The sequence below is a fragment of the Exophiala xenobiotica genome, assembly GCF_000835505.1.
Source record: "Exophiala xenobiotica strain CBS 118157 unplaced genomic scaffold supercont1.5, whole genome shotgun sequence".
NCBI classification, from domain to species: domain Eukaryota; kingdom Fungi; phylum Ascomycota; class Eurotiomycetes; order Chaetothyriales; family Herpotrichiellaceae; genus Exophiala; species Exophiala xenobiotica.
The window spans coordinates 774,480-791,477 of record NW_013562490.1 but is presented as its reverse complement, the minus strand read 5'-3'; the positions used below and the strand labels follow the sequence as shown (position 1 = coordinate 791,477).

The 16,998-nt window shown below is 51.5% G+C and overlaps 8 protein-coding genes across 8 annotated transcripts; 5 read left to right on the top strand and 3 right to left on the bottom strand.

The window, feature by feature from the left end:
* Nucleotides 1-939: 939 nt before the first annotated feature.
* On the bottom strand, nt 940-1,977 carry PV05_08006 (uncharacterized protein; the record flags this gene model as incomplete). Its single annotated transcript, XM_013457494.1, has 3 exons — nt 940-1,129; nt 1,282-1,816; nt 1,911-1,977. The coding sequence occupies 3 exons, from the start codon at nt 1,975-1,977 to the stop codon at nt 940-942; spliced, it is 792 nt and encodes a 263-aa protein (XP_013312948.1).
* A 540-nt stretch (nt 1,978-2,517) lies between these two features.
* On the bottom strand, nt 2,518-3,613 carry PV05_08005 (uncharacterized protein). The gene is made up of 3 exons (XM_013457493.1): nt 3,382-3,613; nt 3,056-3,322; nt 2,518-2,993 (listed from the first exon to the last, which is right to left on the bottom strand). The coding sequence occupies exons 1-3, from the start codon at nt 3,577-3,579 to the stop codon at nt 2,733-2,735; spliced, it is 726 nt and encodes a 241-aa protein (XP_013312947.1). The 5' UTR covers nt 3,580-3,613; the 3' UTR covers nt 2,518-2,732.
* A 431-nt stretch (nt 3,614-4,044) lies between these two features.
* Nucleotides 4,045-5,940, top strand: PV05_08004 (uncharacterized protein; the record flags this gene model as incomplete). The annotated part of the gene is made up of 6 exons (XM_013457492.1): nt 4,045-4,199; nt 4,250-4,736; nt 4,799-4,930; nt 4,990-5,215; nt 5,273-5,392; nt 5,495-5,940. The coding sequence occupies 6 exons, from the start codon at nt 4,045-4,047 to the stop codon at nt 5,938-5,940; spliced, it is 1,566 nt and encodes a 521-aa protein (XP_013312946.1).
* Nucleotides 5,941-6,084: 144 nt separating this feature from the next.
* Nucleotides 6,085-7,965, top strand: PV05_08003 (uncharacterized protein; the record flags this gene model as incomplete). Its single annotated transcript, XM_013457491.1, has 1 exon — nt 6,085-7,965. One exon carries the CDS (start codon nt 6,085-6,087, stop codon nt 7,963-7,965), a length of 1,881 nt encoding a protein of 626 aa, XP_013312945.1.
* A 1,022-nt stretch (nt 7,966-8,987) lies between these two features.
* Nucleotides 8,988-10,016, top strand: PV05_08002 (uncharacterized protein). The gene is made up of 3 exons (XM_013457490.1): nt 8,988-9,161; nt 9,209-9,690; nt 9,744-10,016. The coding sequence occupies exons 1-3, from the start codon at nt 9,120-9,122 to the stop codon at nt 9,766-9,768; spliced, it is 549 nt and encodes a 182-aa protein (XP_013312944.1). The 5' UTR covers nt 8,988-9,119; the 3' UTR covers nt 9,769-10,016.
* On the bottom strand, nt 9,691-11,369 carry PV05_08001 (uncharacterized protein). The gene is made up of 3 exons (XM_013457489.1): nt 11,114-11,369; nt 10,947-11,064; nt 9,691-10,900 (listed from the first exon to the last, which is right to left on the bottom strand). Exons 1-3 carry the CDS (start codon nt 11,217-11,219, stop codon nt 9,865-9,867), a joined length of 1,260 nt encoding a protein of 419 aa, XP_013312943.1. The 5' UTR covers nt 11,220-11,369; the 3' UTR covers nt 9,691-9,864.
* A 141-nt stretch (nt 11,370-11,510) lies between these two features.
* On the top strand, nt 11,511-13,368 carry PV05_08000 (uncharacterized protein). Its single transcript, XM_013457488.1, has one exon. It carries the CDS (start codon nt 11,689-11,691, stop codon nt 13,141-13,143), a length of 1,455 nt encoding a protein of 484 aa, XP_013312942.1. The 5' UTR covers nt 11,511-11,688; the 3' UTR covers nt 13,144-13,368.
* Nucleotides 13,369-13,800: 432 nt separating this feature from the next.
* Nucleotides 13,801-15,672, top strand: PV05_07999 (uncharacterized protein). Its single transcript, XM_013457487.1, has 2 exons — nt 13,801-14,543; nt 14,593-15,672. Exons 1-2 carry the CDS (start codon nt 14,105-14,107, stop codon nt 14,961-14,963), a joined length of 810 nt encoding a protein of 269 aa, XP_013312941.1. The 5' UTR covers nt 13,801-14,104; the 3' UTR covers nt 14,964-15,672.
* The last annotated feature ends 1,326 nt before the right edge of the window (nt 15,673-16,998 follow it).

Here is a 16,998-nt window from a genome sequence, read left to right as displayed (position 1 = left end):
CAAGCTCCTGCTTGTTGCAGACAAGTTTTGTCTGGACCAAGAAGCGCTAGTATTCGTGAGAGATCCATGGGGCACTGGCGCCGCTTGGCCAGTCTCGTGGAAATACGGTAAGTGCACGATCCCTAGATCGTTCGTCGGCAGGTGGCAGTTCAGCACAAGCATTCGGTCTTGTGGAGTCGGTCAGTCGAGTCTGTCTCTTGCAGACCAGATTGCTGAAAAGTCGGTATTGATTGTCGATCTTGCATACCGAGAATGCTGACCAGCTCTAGCGCCTCCTAGATGTGCCAACTACCACCTTGAATTTGATGGCACTGTCCTTGAGTCCGGAAAATTTGGTAGCGGCAGGAGCAGAACCTATTGATAGGGGGATTTATCGGAGACGGCAGTAGTTGGATGTTGGGCAGAACGACAGGCTCAATTCCAGAGTCCTACTCGTATTGAAACTCGGACGATATTCTGCAGGGTGTGTTGATTCAGCAGCCGGGATGGATGGTACCAGTGGCTGGGTACACTGGACAGAAGCGGTGTCCTCCGTCAGGCTACGATAGCCATGCATCTGGCGTTTGGGTGGCAGACCTGACCGTTAGCTCGGGATATAGCTTGGAGTTTGATAAGGTCGACTTACCAGCCAACTAGGTGATCTGTATCAATGCATTGCTGTTTTGACACACTTCAAGAATTTGGATTTGTCCATTGTTGCAATAATCGATTTCAATAATCTCAGGACCAGCCTTCAAAGATAGGGATGGGGTTCCTGTAGCTTTACACCTCCATTCATCCACGTGGAATGTACGCGAACTCCGGCCGTTGTCGGTTGTATTCCCGATGTCTGGAGGATAATCTATCTTGCTCTCCACTGATCGATGTTTGTATGGCGGCCATGGTACCAGAACGTTGACCTCGAAGCGCAGTGAACAGAACAAACAAGCAATGACCTCGTCACAGGCTCGAAAGACATCGCGTGGCTGTCATTTGTTTGCTGTCCAGCTCAAGCCCAAGCGCTTCTTCGATTTTGGCATTCTCCTCACCTAGCCAATGAACTTCCGCATTGTCTAGATCCTTCTCGATTTCCCAGCCTTTGCCGCCTTCGACGTAGATTGCTAGTCCCATCAAGGATCCGACAAAGGGTCTTTAAGGGATGCTTGCCAAGTCAGGACATACTCTGCGACCTCGCAAGCTTCGTTAACCGGTAGCCCTCGTCCTGTCCAGAGATCGTACATGTGCGATGCCATCCCGGTATTGATCAGAGAGGGACATATGGTGTTAATCCTGATGCCATACTCATGGTATAGCATTTTTCGAGTCGAGCGCATGAGGCCAATCACACCATGCTTGCTGGGTTGATAAATGAACAACCCTGCCTGTTCCTTGAAGGAGGCAATAGAACCTGATAGGCAAATCGATTTGTCCTGTTTGTGACCATCGTTCCCTTGGCGTAGATATACCGTAGCAATGCGAGCAAAGTAACATAGCCCCGTGAGGTTGACGTCCAACACGGTGGTGGAAGGTGCAATTTCCACGCTCTTCAGATCCAGGCTTGGTTCGAACCAGTTCTGTCTTTCAGTAACTCCAGCTATCGAAAAAGCATGGTCAACTCTACCATGCCTCTCATATGCTAGTTTGAAAAGAGCCAGATTATCCTCATACTTGGAAACATCGACATGAAGGTAATCCAAACTTCCCGAAGAGAATCTCTCGGCCTCGAGGCCATCCACGAGTGCTTGACAAGCTTGCTTGTCGATGTCCCCAAAGAACGTGTGTGCTCCAGTGGCACACAGATAGCGAATAACTGCCTCGCCAACACCATGTGCACCTCCTACGCAACCAAGCAAGACTCGGTCAGCAGATAGTAAAGATCAGCCAATATAGCAGCTAGAACCTAGGGTGTTGGTCATGTAAGTCCGACTTACCGGTGAGTACCACCACTTTGCCCTCCGGATTGCTAAAAGAACTCGGGACTGGTTCGAATTTGGGCATGGTAGAGAGAAGCACACTGTCGGAGACGACTGCGGAAATTCAGAGGATACGGGGTCGATGACGATCAGCTTGTGCCACTGTTGCGCTTGTATGAACCTGTGTATCAAGACACCGCCGAAGTCTTCATGAATGAGATCACTGATCTAGGGTGAAGCTGGTCCTGGCTAAAGTGCTCGAAGGCCTCGGCAGCACGGAGTGTGCCGCGAGGCTGAATCCCAACGTGACGACCGTTATCTCTCGTGGCCTGGTGAGACCCTGCTGCAGTGGAGTCTTTACCTACCAAGTAGTGGCTGAATGAACCGAGCGAGCAAGAAAGACGGTTCCGAAATGGACTTGCGACCGAACATAAAATGGGGCAAGAGATAATCGTCGTAAGAGCATCCTGAAACAGGGATTTCGAGGTCGGAATCTCGACACGAGAGATATTCCATTCCATCTCTGGACCTGAGCGTGGTCCTGAGCCTCGCTGCTTTGACCTGAGATACTCCTGCACGTGACCAAGTATGGTGGTAGTCGGCCTAAGCAACGGATAAATCGTGCCCACAATCTGGGCTAGGGGGCCCCGTTCCCGGCACCCGCCTATAGTTACTAATTTATCGCCTCTACCCTAGCCTATAGTACCTATAACTTAGCACCCGATTCAGGTTAACGTAATAGTTACAAAAGTTCCCTTCCTCTAAATTAGTTAGTCTAGGTTAAGCTTCACCATTATCCTACCTCCCCCTGTAGTTCCGCATCGCCACGAGGACATCGAGTCAAAGTGCTTCATTACTCGGGCCTGTTGGCGCTTGCGCTGTTATTTTGTCGTCTGTCCCGGTAGTCGTCGACCCGGGCGTCGACAGCGGTGCCTTTTTCAGAACAAACCCGTGATAGTCAAAGGAGCTGTCCGAACCACCTAGTACGTTCACCGCGATGACCCAATCGACTCCTTCACAGTTGAGGAGAGGCGTTATGAAGTGAGGCTGGCGGTATGTCACATAAAGAAAAGTAGAGTCGGGCTTGAGGACACGAAAGACCTAGCAGGCAGAAGAAGTTAACTCGCATGGTAGTGCAATTTGTAGCGAAGCATCGAACGTACCTCCCGGATATAACGACCAGTGTTGTCCCGAACCTCATCGGGGGGGTCCCAAGGGCTCCCATGTATCATGGCATCTAACGTCCCTTTGTCAAAGGCAACATCCACGGATTCGGAGGGGATCTGATCCAGCTGGCGCACATCGGCGTGCATCCAGGTAATGCCCTCAAAATGGCTGTGTTGTTTGGACATGTTGTTCACGACGACCGTGGAGAAGTCAACGCAAACTTGATTCTTATAACCTTTCTTCCAAAGGTCTTCGGGTATCGTCTGAGTGGGTATTTTAGCCCTTGTCATATTGCCACTCGCCATGGAAAGACACTACGTACGCTGTCTCCAGATCCGAGGTGAAGGATTTGCGGAGCCGTCTCTGGTGCTCGGACTTGGAACAGATTGCGGCCCAGAAATGACTCGAGGACGTTGAAAGACCTGAACCACTCATGGACTTGTTCATCAGGGCCGACTTCGGCATAGCGCTCGTTCCAGTATTCAGAATGAGCTAACCGCTTGGACTCGGCCTCCGACATTGTGGTCTTGAAATAACAAGGTTCGAAATTTTCGTTTGATGGAAGCGAGGAAGCGTAGGCAGCAGCAGATTGAGACAAACTTGAAGTTGGTGAACTCGCCAAGCCAATCATCATACGCCATCCGAAGCCCGACCCCCGAACTGGCACGTGTCATTCTCACAACTGGACCAAACTTGGCGAATAGTAGTGGCAGCCTCCGCTTGCTATTGGTCGAGGCGCGCAATTGTCACACCTCCAGCATCGCAGCAAGCGCCCACGCAGACAGAAATAGGACATATGCATGGCGGGGTAAATAGGGCTTGTGTAACCAAGTATGGCTGGGCCAAATTTTCAGCCTGATCGGCAAGCCAGACCTCGCCCAACTTCTTGCTTACAGACTCCTATGTCGTGCAGTACGCTTCGAAAAGAAACCCGAGCAGTCTTCATTCAACCCGTTAAGCCAGAACTCACACTACCACGCCTATAATGTCTTCCAAGCTTCTTGATGCGTCAAATGACCAGAGAGGGAGAAGCAGCTCTTTCGTTGAGAAGTTGACGTCGAAGTGGCATTTCAAGTCGAGAGAGCCATCTCGACACCGACTCCAGCCCGAACAAGATTCTACGTCCAAGTCGCCAGAGCAGTTAGTGTTGCCCACAGCCTTTGCCTCCCGCTTGGACCTGACATTGGAAGAAACGTCACTGCTTTCGTGCAGAATAAGCATGCATCTATCGTGGTGTCGTCCACGTTCACGGATACCACGTCCGCAGGCGTAGAGCGCACTGTTATCACGTCAGCTGTCACTGAATTAAATCTACCTGTCGTATCGAAAACACCCAAAGTTGACGAAAACGCTCGACCCGATGGAAGTGTTGCCAAGCGCAACTTGGATCAAATTGGATTTACAGATATGTCGAGTGCCGCTTACCATGAAGCCGTCCTGGATCTTGGAGAAGAGGTAGAGGGTGTTATATTGAAAGGCGAAAACATCGAGACGCTCTTGCGCAACTTGGAAAGGGCTAGCGACGAGGCCGTCGGTGACTCTATCTTCTGGCGCGGCGTGCGAAGATTGCAGACACCACTGAAGAACTTCAAGTTGGCATTGGATTTGGCCAGTCCGCTCGCCAGTATCCAGCCCGCCGCATCAACAGCTGTTGGGATTGTCAGCTGCGTCACTGCAGTGAGTTGATCTTTCAGGATGCCGTAGGAAATTCATGGCTTCAAAGTGACTGACCGTGACAGATTGCTATTGGCATTTGCGCAGCTGAAGACTCGTTCAAGTCTGGTATCATTAGCGTTCTGGAGCGCATCCCGATCATCGACGACTGTGATACCTTGGGTCAGAAAGTAGACACGGAGAACGGAATTCACAGGGTCCGTACATGTCTCTCTATCAGCTCAGCTGGTTTGTTCGGGACTGATCAACCTTGCAGGCGCTTGTCCCAGTCTACAAGGATCTCTTGAACTTTTACGTCGCGGCGCATCATATCTTGACAAGTGATGCGTTTAGGCTCGCTCTAATTTGTGAGAAGCTCATGGATCGGCTGCCGAAGATTGTCGAGGACTTTGTAACGCATGCCGGCCTCCTGCGCGACACCATTCAAACGGCGACATCGTTGCTGGTAGCAGATATCCAAAAATTGCTCCAGGATAATAAGAGTAAGTTGTCTATGGATGGAAGATCTCGCCTCGGGAATCGAACTGACGTGCCTCGAGTCCAAAAGTTACTAGGTGTTGACAAAGACGAGCAACGCAGCAAATTCCACGCTGACCTTCGTGATCTTCGTGTCAGTGATGCTTGCGAATGGATCATCTCTATTTCAAGTTCCGCGAATGGTACGATAGCCCATCCTCGAAGCAACTGATCCTGTTTGGCTATATGGGTTGCGGCAAAACAGTCGTCACAGCACATGTCATTGAGGAACTGATCCGTCAGAGCGAACACCCAGTTCCCTCATCCCTTCATATGCTACCATTACTGCTTGAAGAATGAAAGAGGAACAGCACTCTACGTCTTTTCAAGTCTCATCTTGCAGCTGCTCGATCAGCAAAGACGCCTCAAGGTTGAATTCGATAAGTGGTATGAGAGAACGAGGGAAGCTGGGCGCTTAGATCCTGCACAGTCTTCCGTAGATCTCGGCAAGTTCATATCAGCCTGCGTGGAGTCTCTCGATAGAGAACTGTTTATCGTCATTGACGCCCTTGACGAGTGTGACGGTGGGTCACAGAACGAGATTCTCGCTCTGCTCGGCAGTCTATCAAAGCAGACGCAAAGATTCAAAGTCTTCATCTCATCTCGCCCTCAGAACGGGATCGAAGATCTTCTGCCCGAAGTGACCGCGATCCGTGGTCTCCGAGTCGGGAACGTGACGCGAAAATCGTGAAACACAGAGTGAAAGAAGAGTCTAAGCGGACTTTCTGCCAATGTTCAGCTGCTTGTGACCGAGAGGCTTTCTGAGATGGCACGAGGAAGCGCCATTTGGGTCAAATTGACAATTGACCTTATCTATACGCGGAGGATAAAAGCAATGGGTCCGGTGAGGAATTTCCTTGAACATACTCCATCTCCGGCTGAACTCTGGAAGCTTTATGCAGAGTTGTTCAACAAGCAAACTGGGGGTGACCCTGACAACGAGGAGCTCGTCACCAACGCACTGGAGATTCTAGCAGTCGCTCGGAGAGACCTCAGCATACTGGAGTTGGCGTGGGCTATGGCGTTGCGCGATTCGTCCACAACAGTCTCGACCGTGGAAGGGCTCAAGGACTATGTGGATTCCGAGAGAGTCTTGAGCCTGCTACAACCGTTTCTATTCCAGCTCGACTTTGAGGACGCCCAAAAGAGACAGGTAAGACTAGTGCATGCGTCTTTGACGGAGCTAGTTCAGCTGGCTGCGCCATCCGATTGGAGTCAATCTCAAAATCCTGCCAAGGACTCGGACATCAACAAGCGAAGCACTCAACAGCGAATGCTTAGACTGGAAGCAGCTCTCTTATGCACCTGCGTCAAATACCTTCTTTTAGATGAAATTGATCAGATCGACCTACTGTCGGAAGAACAAGAAGGAATTATCACCTTCGAAGCGCTGCCCGGATTCGGGGCGTGTGATGATTCATTTGACCTTGCCCAGGAACCAGACTCCACTGGGGCAGGTCAAGGCCTTGACAACGAAGAAGACGCCAAAAACATCTACTACGATCCCGCAGAACGTGGATTTGGTGAATTTTACGTGTATGCATCTTGCTTCTGGGTCGGCCACTTCACGATGAGCGATCCGGATCATCTACCCGACATGGTGGATATTGTCAAGCTCTGCAGCGCCAGCTCAGAACGGCGACTAAAGAATTGGATTAGACAGAAGTATCGACCAGACTGCACCATCACCCCGAAGTTTACGGATAACTACCTCCACGATCCTCTCACTGTTGTGTCATTGCACGGGCCCGAAACGACGCTGAAAAGACTCCTGCAAGACGATGCGATCAGTCTCCGTGGCAACGAATTCCTGAGTGGCACTGTTGAAGAAGCTACCCAGCGAATTATTTATGAGGGTGACCTCTCTCGACTGATAATATTCTTTCACGATGCACGAGTCGGACCACAGATTCGCCACATCGGAACCTTTCTTCGAATGATGATTCGCTGGGCGCAGCAGTCGGAGAAGCAATTAAGGCCATGGGCAAGCTGCTTCGACCTCGTATTTAACATCTGCGATGATGTGCTAGTGAAAGAAAAACAGGGCAACGAACTCTTATGTCTTGCCGCGAGGTGTGGCTGCCTTCCAGTCGTCGAGAGACTCTTCGAAGCAGCAGCTCGCAACCCGGCCCTCAGGGACGAAATCTTGCGAGAAGTACGAAGAGACGTTAGGCCACCGGACTATCACCAGTCTGTTGGGGAAGCGGTCAGGTACGACAGTGTCGATGTTCTTCGTTACCTGCTTGACCAAGAAGGCATAGAGGGCCATCTGCGGCATCGCGACTCCAAAGGATACAACGTCCTGCACTGGGCTGCGTTCTGCTGCAACCCAGAGGTGATTTCTCTCTTGATTTCAGTCTTCCCGGAGGGTGTGAACGAAAGCAATGACGATGGCACTCAACCGTTGCACCTAGTCGTCTTCAATCGCCATCCGCAACGGCTAGAGGCAGCAGTTATCTTGTTGACGGAGGGGCATGCGGACGTGGAGAAAGGCTCTATGGAAGAGCCTGGTAGCTGGGACGATCCGCTCCGGATGGCAGCGAGGTACGGTGACTTGGAAATGTGCCGCGTCTTGGTTGAAGTTGGTGGCGCTAACCCACGCCGCGTACTGAAATTCGAAGACGGAAGCCCCGCATTGATGGACAGTACAGACTTCCCTCAGATGGCTCCTCGGGTATTGGAGGCCTTGTGCTCGCTTGCCGGCATAGCGTCTTAGGTTTGAATATCAGCTATAGCTATGTTTTCCAGGAGGACGCAAGCTTAACAGAGAGCCCGCCCAACACACGTCAGAAGCAATAATGTGACTTGCCATTAGGCTTATGACGACGAAATGAATATTCTTTTTCAAATATTTTAAAGACGTGAGTCCATGGCTGGATTGACGCCTTTCTACGCGGTGCGGCATAGGAGTACTATAGATGTCTTCTAGATAGTGCTAAAGGCCGGACTCTAAAAAGAGCACCGTAGAGCATAATAGATGTAAACATGGAAAGTATTACAACCTGACCTCTAACACGGCCAGGGTACGGACAGAAAGAAGCTGCTATGCCGGGCGCGGGGCGATGGTTTTAGGGGCGGCGCTAGACTAAGTCACGTGATAAGGCTCTAGCTGTTGGCTCCGTCCACAGAGACAACAGAGCTAGACAGAGCTGGACTCATGAAGACCGGCTCGTTCTCGTAGGGTGGAGGAGGCAACCTGCCGTGTTGCGTCTCTAGGGAAACCCCCCCTAGAGCCTCGTTTAGGGGCCCTCGTTAAAACTTGACAGTCTGGAAGAGGGACGACTTTTGGGCCACTTTCCCCAGCCGAGCCTGAGCCGACGTTGAGCCGGACGCGAGCCAGCCTGAGCAAAAACAGCGCCAGGTCACGTGGGCCAGAAGGTTGGACGGGCGTCGAGATTCCAGTTGTGAAACAGAAGAGCCAAAAGCTGGCTCAGGTCAGGGCACGTTCACTACGAGCATGAAGTGCAGGCGCGAAGGCGAGGCTTATAGGGATCGGTTGCGAAGCTGCACGCGCGACTGTAAGAACACAGAGTGAACGATAGCTGATAGCAAACCAAAAATGCCATGGGATGTGTACTGGGGACAACGGAATTAATGAGCTGTTCAACAAACTGCGGGTGAACATGGTGAAGTAGGGTGGGTTAGAGCGGCGACAAAGATCGGCGCACGTGAATGGCCAAGCAATGGTGGGTCTGCTTGAATTGAGCTCAGGGTCGACATCAATTGCGATATCCGTGGTGAGTTCAGCACTTGAATCGAATCGCTCCACGTTGAACTCCTGCGCACCATCTTCGACGACTCACTGCGACCGGTCCCGTACCACTCGCTACTGTTACCGGGTCGAGAGAAGCCCCTCAAATTGTGGCCACAATGGCCGCCAAACCTCTGAAGGACGTCGTCGGAGTTGCGAAGGTACCTCTGCTTCCACCGACTTTGCGAGCTGATTCTAACCAGATTAGAAATATACCCAGCAGAGTACCGGCATCTGGGAGACGATACGCAGACTTTTCGCAGTTGATCCAGATCGAAGCAACGGTGTGCCCGTGAAGCACTTCCGGAACCCGCCACCTGGAGGCCTCGATCCCAAATTATACGATGAAGCCGTGACTACACCAGCCGCGGACATTGCAGATAACCCATACTGGAGAAGAGATGTCCGAAGAGCATACCCGAAGTTAAGCACGGTCACGCAAAGAGACACTGTTGGTCTGTTGACGATGGGAAGCGCGGCGAACCCTAGTCCGAAGCTGTTGGCTGGTGAAGAGGGGCAAAAGCAACTAGTTGCTGTTCAGCAAGAGGGAGAGAGAGGCCTGGCCACATACTTCGAATCGGAGAAAGCTACAGCAGTATTGGGCGAGAATGGTCTGCCACCTATGCCAGTCACCTTCGGTCAAAAGAAACAAGTGAAATATGAAGTTGGACCAGCAAGCTACGAGGAAACGTACGTTGCTCATTGTGGACCTGACATGCAGAATTTACTGACCACGCTCACAGATATCCTTGCCGAAGCTTTGTCTAACTCTCGTTGTGATTAGTTGGGCAACTGTATATAGTCTACGCCCTGGAAAGCATGATCCAAGAATGGAAACTCATATCAGGTCGTGCCACTCCTGATTCAGCCAGTTGCTGTTCGTTGTTGTTCCAGGGCTTCTTTTTGCCGTGCAGCCTCCTCTCCAATCGCCTTCTCGCCTTTCCTCCGCTGTCGTTCTTCGAATGCTTCTCGGCCTTTCAGGATACGCCCCACGATCTCCTCAGCGTTGACATGGGCATAGCCATGATTCTCGATCTGGTGAAGGATACCCATTCCTTTCGCATCCGTGTATGGGTCGAATGTCGAGGTCAGGTATGCAGTTGGACCGTGATATACGGCATCAACCTTACCAGTTGGCATTGACTCCAGATATGGCTTTGATGGGACAAACGGGGCGCCAAAGACTACCGCGTGGATGTACCTGCATTGTAAAACGCAAAGACCACGCTCGAAGATGTTCATGATCGGGTAATTCAATCCCTTCCAGTGATTGATCACATCATCGTTGTGTACACCGGCCACAACATAAGCCCCTCCTTTCTCTGCCCTATCGACACGCTTGAGGAACTCGATGTGACCGGAAGAGAATAGGTCGAAGCCGCCATCGACGTAAACAATCCGTTGGCCAGGCTTTGGCCCCTTGCCAGGAACTATTTTTGTAAAAGAACCAGCATCAGTCGCATGAACGCCGGACTTGTCGTATTGACTACCAGCCCACGTGTAGACTTCTGAACCCGGCTGCAGTGCAGTCTCATCAGTGGCATAATCTTTTATTCTCTGAAGCATTTCGGCCCCGGCCGCGACTCGCTTCGGGTCAGTTCGACCATCAGGCTTGCTCTCGATTTCATCTGTTAGCGACTTGATAAAGTGCGTCTTGGTGCACAACAGCATTCTGCCAACAAGATCCGTGGTGGAAATGCCAGGCGTTCTCTTCACGACCAGGAATCGCCCAGCAGCTTTGACAAATCGATAACAGTCCTCACCGCCCGCATCAGAAGTGATGTCGTCTCCGTGAACAACGTACCAACAGCCATAATGAGAAATCCAGGGCAAGGATGTCACATAAGGGGCATGTGAAACAGATTTGGTCACCCAGCGGCACGCGTCAACAGCAGCAACTCTGGTAGAATCAGTTCAAGTACTCCGCGCGCTGTCGGTGAACACACCGCTCATCCAAGGTCATGACCGTGGGACCCTTATTCAACAGGATATCTTCATCTGAATGGAGGCCGACATACAGCTCTTTGCCCAGCTGACGAGCTTGTCGCAGTGCGCCAGCGTGGCCTGGAGCACTTGTTAGACAGCGCTTGCCTAAGGTCTCAATCAGACCTACCGTGATGAGCAAAGTCAAAGCATCCGTCTACCCAAATTCTGTCTTTTCGTATCTCCTGATCTTCTTGAGGATCAACTGGCCACTCGCCCGGCTTAGGAACATCCATCTTGGAGGCTGATAGCGGTCGGACAACTGAGCAAGTCCCGGAACCAAGGTATTTGGTTTGTGCTGGTTGTACGGATACCAGGTGTGGAGAGTATCTGTTGCGATGATTTGCTCAATCAACCTGAAACCTCTGCCTTTGCTTTACGTGAAGAGATGCTCCCACGCTCCCTACTCTGGAGGAACTTTAGGCTATGGACCCTCTAGAAAAGATGGCTCCGAGGCGCTCACCCCACACTCACAAAACCCCTGCATCATCTGCGCCCACCCCATGCGCAATTCTCTTGCACTATTCCGTATCGTCTGCAGGTACACAGACTTCCCGCGCCCTTTTTCGATCCATGCCATGGCCACAGTGTAACAGACTTCCGTGCACCACTCACACTTCAATTTAGGACGGACCACAAATCACTCTAGGCTCGATTTGAATTCGGCCAAGTGCTTCGGGCTGGTGCAACAGAAGTCCTATTAGTATGACAGAGCCTTCTCCTCGCGATGGCTCTATCAGCTCGGCTACTTCAGGAGGAGGAGGAGGAGCAGCAGGATTCCTTTCCAAGATCACGAGATCGCCCTCACGCAGACACAAGCCTCTAGGATCCAACAGTTCGATTGATGCAACCCTTTCCCCTCCACGCCCAGGACAGCCCCGACCGGGATATCAACGGACGACAACTGCGCCCGCGGCGCCCATCACATTGAATTCAATCAAGGCCGATATTGTGTCTCGAACAAATAGCGATGTTACCAACCCTACAACGAGCGACAATATGGCTCTTCCGCTACCGGTGCCCCTCCTAACAAATGGCTCAACCAACGGTCGAGCACCCCTTCAAAGAGTCACCAGCAATTATACCACGAACGAACCAACTGCAACAGCAAAGCCAGAAGTGGACGTCGCCTCTACGTTGGCACTCAATGGCATGCTCTCGGCAAGCGCAGTCTCGGGTGGTACAAATACAAGCGCACTCTATTCACACATACAAGAGTTGGCAAATAAGAGAATAGCAACGTTAGATTACCTGCGCAAGGCGCATGAAGGACGATCCTTCTGGTTCAACACGGTCCAATTCACCGAGGGAGATATTGCCAAATTACCTTCCTACACACCGAACCGACTATCACGGCGGGCCGTGAACTACATGATCCTGGGGATGTCACTTCCCACCGTGCTCGACCTTCACCCACCCCAAAATGCCTCTACCGCAAGTGCGGCCGTTGCGCAAGACTACCTGAAAAGCCTGAACACGCTTCTCACTGAATTCGAGTCTTTTCAACAATTGCATCCGCCAGACGGTAGTACAGCGAGTTCCCTCAGTCGAGCCCGAATACCTCAGATGTTCAAGAGAGCGGCAACGACGTCGAGACCGCGAAAGTCAAGTGGCCCTGTCACAGATATTGGACTTCCTATGCTCCCTCCCACTTCGTCACCACCAAGTCTCTCAGAAGGCGGACATCACGGCTCACAGCCTTCTATAGACGCGGCCACAAGCGGCGCATCATTCATTTCATCAGCAAGCACGTTGACCACATCATCTCCTTCAGCACCATTACCTTCAGCCAATTTTCCTGGCACTTCTTCCTTTCCAGCTCCTGCGCCGTTTGATGCGCCGAACTCGACCTTGCTACCGAACGAAGGTCCTTACACGCACCTTCAGACACCCCCACTACCGTTCACACCAGACTTTTTCACTGTTTTTGCGACTCTGTGCGACACACTGATTGACACGTATCAGAGGCTGCTGCAAATATTAACCGGCCCGTCGGCTTGTACACCTATGATCAGCGATCTGTTCACTAAAGTCGATGGACGGATACGAAAAGTCATGGTTTCCTCAATTGTGCGAGAATTTGAGAATGCTTCACGAGAAAACGTGAAGCGAGAAATGATGGGGTTGCAGAAGGTGGTCTTGGGTGGACTCATGGCTTGAAGCGACAAGATTGCCTCGTTTGACAATCTACGATCATGTTTGAATAGTAAGGCGTTGGAAGACCTAAGGGCTGAATGATTGGGATTTGTGACGGTTAGCGGATGGACTCTTGAAGAGCTGTACAACAAGCTCGTGTGTGAAAATATGTGGACGAGGCTGTGACATGACAGATTGGCAGTGCCTCCTATCTCGATACCATCTTTTGTAGTATAACCTGTTGATCTATCTGTGTCTTCCTCTTGTCTGTTTTGCCTTCAATGCCCGTGGTCGCACCTCTGCAATTGCCAACAAGGCGTTCTGGATTGGAATGTGTTACAAAACTCGACATAGGCCCTAAAGCAATGAGCGGCGCCTGCATCGGACATGACAAGAAAGGTGGACAGTTCGGCCTACATTGAGACGACAATATAGATTTCTGACCGACTCGTCCAGAGGCACCTCAGATCGTCCCAGAATCCCTTACTGCGTACAGGTGCAGGCCCCACTAAGTTGACTACTCTCGAAAGCGTGGCCCCCTATAACTGGGCTCGGATCCCTGCTTCCACGGGCCGTTGGCGAAGCCTATCATGCGAACTCTTTCGGCTGTGGCTTCCCCAGAAAGATGAACAAATCGCGCTTTGACGGTGCCTGGCTAGGGCTACTTGTCCACTATTGCCCCTGTTCTAGACATCATCAGACATCATTTTCCGCGTCTGCACCATCAACCCCTTACGATTCTTCTCTCATTTTCGTATGCTCTTCCTCCCACTGATTCTGGACCCTTTACCTGAAGTTGTTTGTCACTGACCGTCGAGAAAGGCTCGCAATTGAAACGCCAGCCTGTTGCGGCCAACCAGCAACTTCTTTCACAACTCTATTGCGAGTCTATTGACGATCTCGAAGACTCTCCCACGGAGTCGAGGACGTAGCCCGTCACCCCCGTTCGCAAACTCCGGCAATCCTTCGAAACGAGACCTGCGAGATGGCCGGTCTACGTCGCACGCATGCCCTAGGTCTGGCGATGGCCATCGTGCTCATCTACCTGCTTTTCTTCTCTGGTTCCGAGAGCACCGACTTTCGCAAAGTCACCGAAGCATCCTTATCCCGTCGCCGCGGCGTACTGAGAGGTTCTCTGTCAGACGCAGATCTGACTTTCGCGACGAATCAACAACTACAAATGATTCTGGACAAGCAGAAGGACGCGACAATCGCGAGTTCCGGGAGCGAAGCAGATGTTATTGGGAGTATACCATCACCTAAGGACAAAGAGAAGCCCAAGTACCCCCTCGAGAGCAGTGCGGCCGGTTCAAGCGCAAAGGTAGAGAATCCCGACTTGAAGGGAGGCAAGGAAGACAAGGTCGTGGATGATGGTGAAGAGATGGCAAGGGAAGAGTTTCACAGTATCCTGAAGAAAAGTCCTAGTACGCTCCTCTATGGGCATTTTGGTGAAGTCTATGCTAACTGAAGTAGTCATCATATTTTCCAAATCCTACTGTCCCTACTCGAGACGCGCCAAAGCACTTCTCCTTGAGACCTACACCATCTCGCCCGCGCCGTACGTGGTCGAGCTTGACCTGATGACGAAGCCTGTTCCAAAACCACACGTTGGCGATGAAGACGAGGATATACCGGCACCTACGCTTGGTCGAAAATTGCAAGACCTCCTTGCGTCCTTGACCGGCCGTAGGACGGTTCCAAACATCATGATCAATGCGCACAGCTTAGGTGGCGGTGATGATATTGCGAGTATGGATGCCCAAGGCACACTAATAGACGAGATCAAAAAGATGGGTGGGAAGAGGATTGTCAGCGTGGAAAGAAACCATAAGGGCGAGAGTTAGGCTCTACTACCAGAGAAGGTACAACACATTTCTGCTGAGAATCGACGAGGACTCAATATGCATTCGCAAATGACCGAAGAAACCAATCAGCAACCTAGACAAGAGCTACCGGCACAAGGAAGTGCAGAACCACCGAATGGCGCTCTTCGGATGAATCACTCTCTGCTGGCTTTGGCTTTGGTATGGCTCGATGGACCTCATGAAAGTTTCCGAGGTTGCCACATGGCAGCCCATTGCACCGGGTATTTGCTGCAACACTTGCTCCATGTGGGCACATTGGTCGCTGCTTGAGAAGAGGAAAAGGCCTTGAGATGGGTTTCAGCTTTGCAAGTGCGAGAAGATCTTCGGACCAACTGAGCCGAGGAGTGGTTTGACCGAGCGCACGAATAATGTTGGATCTGATTGTTGGTATAAAATCCGGCCTGGGATCGGATGCAATCGAGCATTTCTCAACCATCAGAGATTTCTGGCAATCATGACTCAACCAATAGCTCTGCCTCTTCAAACCCAGTAAGGGGTAATTCAGCCAAACCTGTTGCGCGGCTGGAGGAACGAGATCGGATAGAGCAGGGACTGGGCCATGGATGGATACGAAAGCGTTGTCGCTTCGAGTGTATACATAAAGTCTGGCTTGTGGCTGCGAATTCACCTTGTCAATGACATATACCAACCCCCTTTGGCACCCTGCTTAGCCAGGGACATAATTGTATACCTGGATATGATTCTGTTCTCTCTTGCCTTTTGGCCTTAATCTATCTTTCGGTTCTACAAGGAGGGTGTCGTATTGCGGCTTCATCCCCATGTGTGTGGCAATACTGCAACCATGATCCTAATGACAGATCCGAAGATACAAGTAGCACAGCATGTTTTTAGGGTGCCACTCCTGCCTGAACCATGTGTACAGTACGCCTTGCTTCCGTCTTTCGGTCCGACTGTCCTAGCAGCACGGCTGCCTCACGTCACTTTCATTGTCTCGGCCTCTCTCCTGTAACTCGTCTCGTCGTTCGACGTAATTGCGCGCGTGGCTGGGTCATGCATCGCCGACATTTGCGAAAGTCACGCAGATCTAGGAAACAAAGATAGGTCTTTCTGGATTTTTTTTTTCTTCGTCCGGATCCAAACCCGTCACCTCTGTATACCCTTGGCATCGACGACCCACCACCAAATCACCCCGATCTCTAGGTCCCCTGCAAAGCTGAACCTGCATCGGACCGGTTGTGTTTTTGTTCATGCACGCTTGCTCGGGTCGACGCGCGCATGTGGTGTGCACATGGCGTGGCGCCCACGAAAGGCATGCACAGCCAGGTCCAAATCCATTATCCAATGCAACGGCAATGGCAACGGCAACGGCAACGGCAAACATGGATTCGTAAGTTTTTGCAAAGGCCACGCAGCGCATGGCTGCCCACCTGGCGTATGTCAAACTTGTTCGCATATCGTGGCTTCTGATCCGGTGCTGCTCCTTGATACCCTAGGTAGAGTAACTTGGGATGATCACATCACTGGACTTTGACTCGAGCACTTACCCATGCACCATGCCATGCCACGCCACACCCACGCCCACGCACCTGTCGTTGGGAGGCATTGCATACGTCAGTGACAGTGACAGTGGACAGTTCCAGTCTCGGTCCCGGTCCCAATGGCCTTCAAGAATCCATGCGACATACGAGGGACAAGTAAGGAGCCTGGGAGGAGCAAGCCAGTGTGAGAGGCTTCTCCGGTTGCATGGCCACTGCATGGGTCAACTGTGCATGTTAGAAACATGCATATGTCAATACGGAGTACGTTTTTTTGACATGTCCGTGCAACGTCCCCAACGGTGCTACTACCAGAGGTATCCTACCATGCAAAGTGGCAGCCACGCGGCTTTACCTGCATTAGTTACCTTACCACGCGCTGGAGAATCCGTCGTCCTGATGGTGATGGCCATGTACTCGTAATGCAGATGTCAGTTTCAACGCCACCACCACCACCATTACCACCATCACGACGACAAAGGAGCCCCATGCCGTACGACACGCACCCAATGACACGA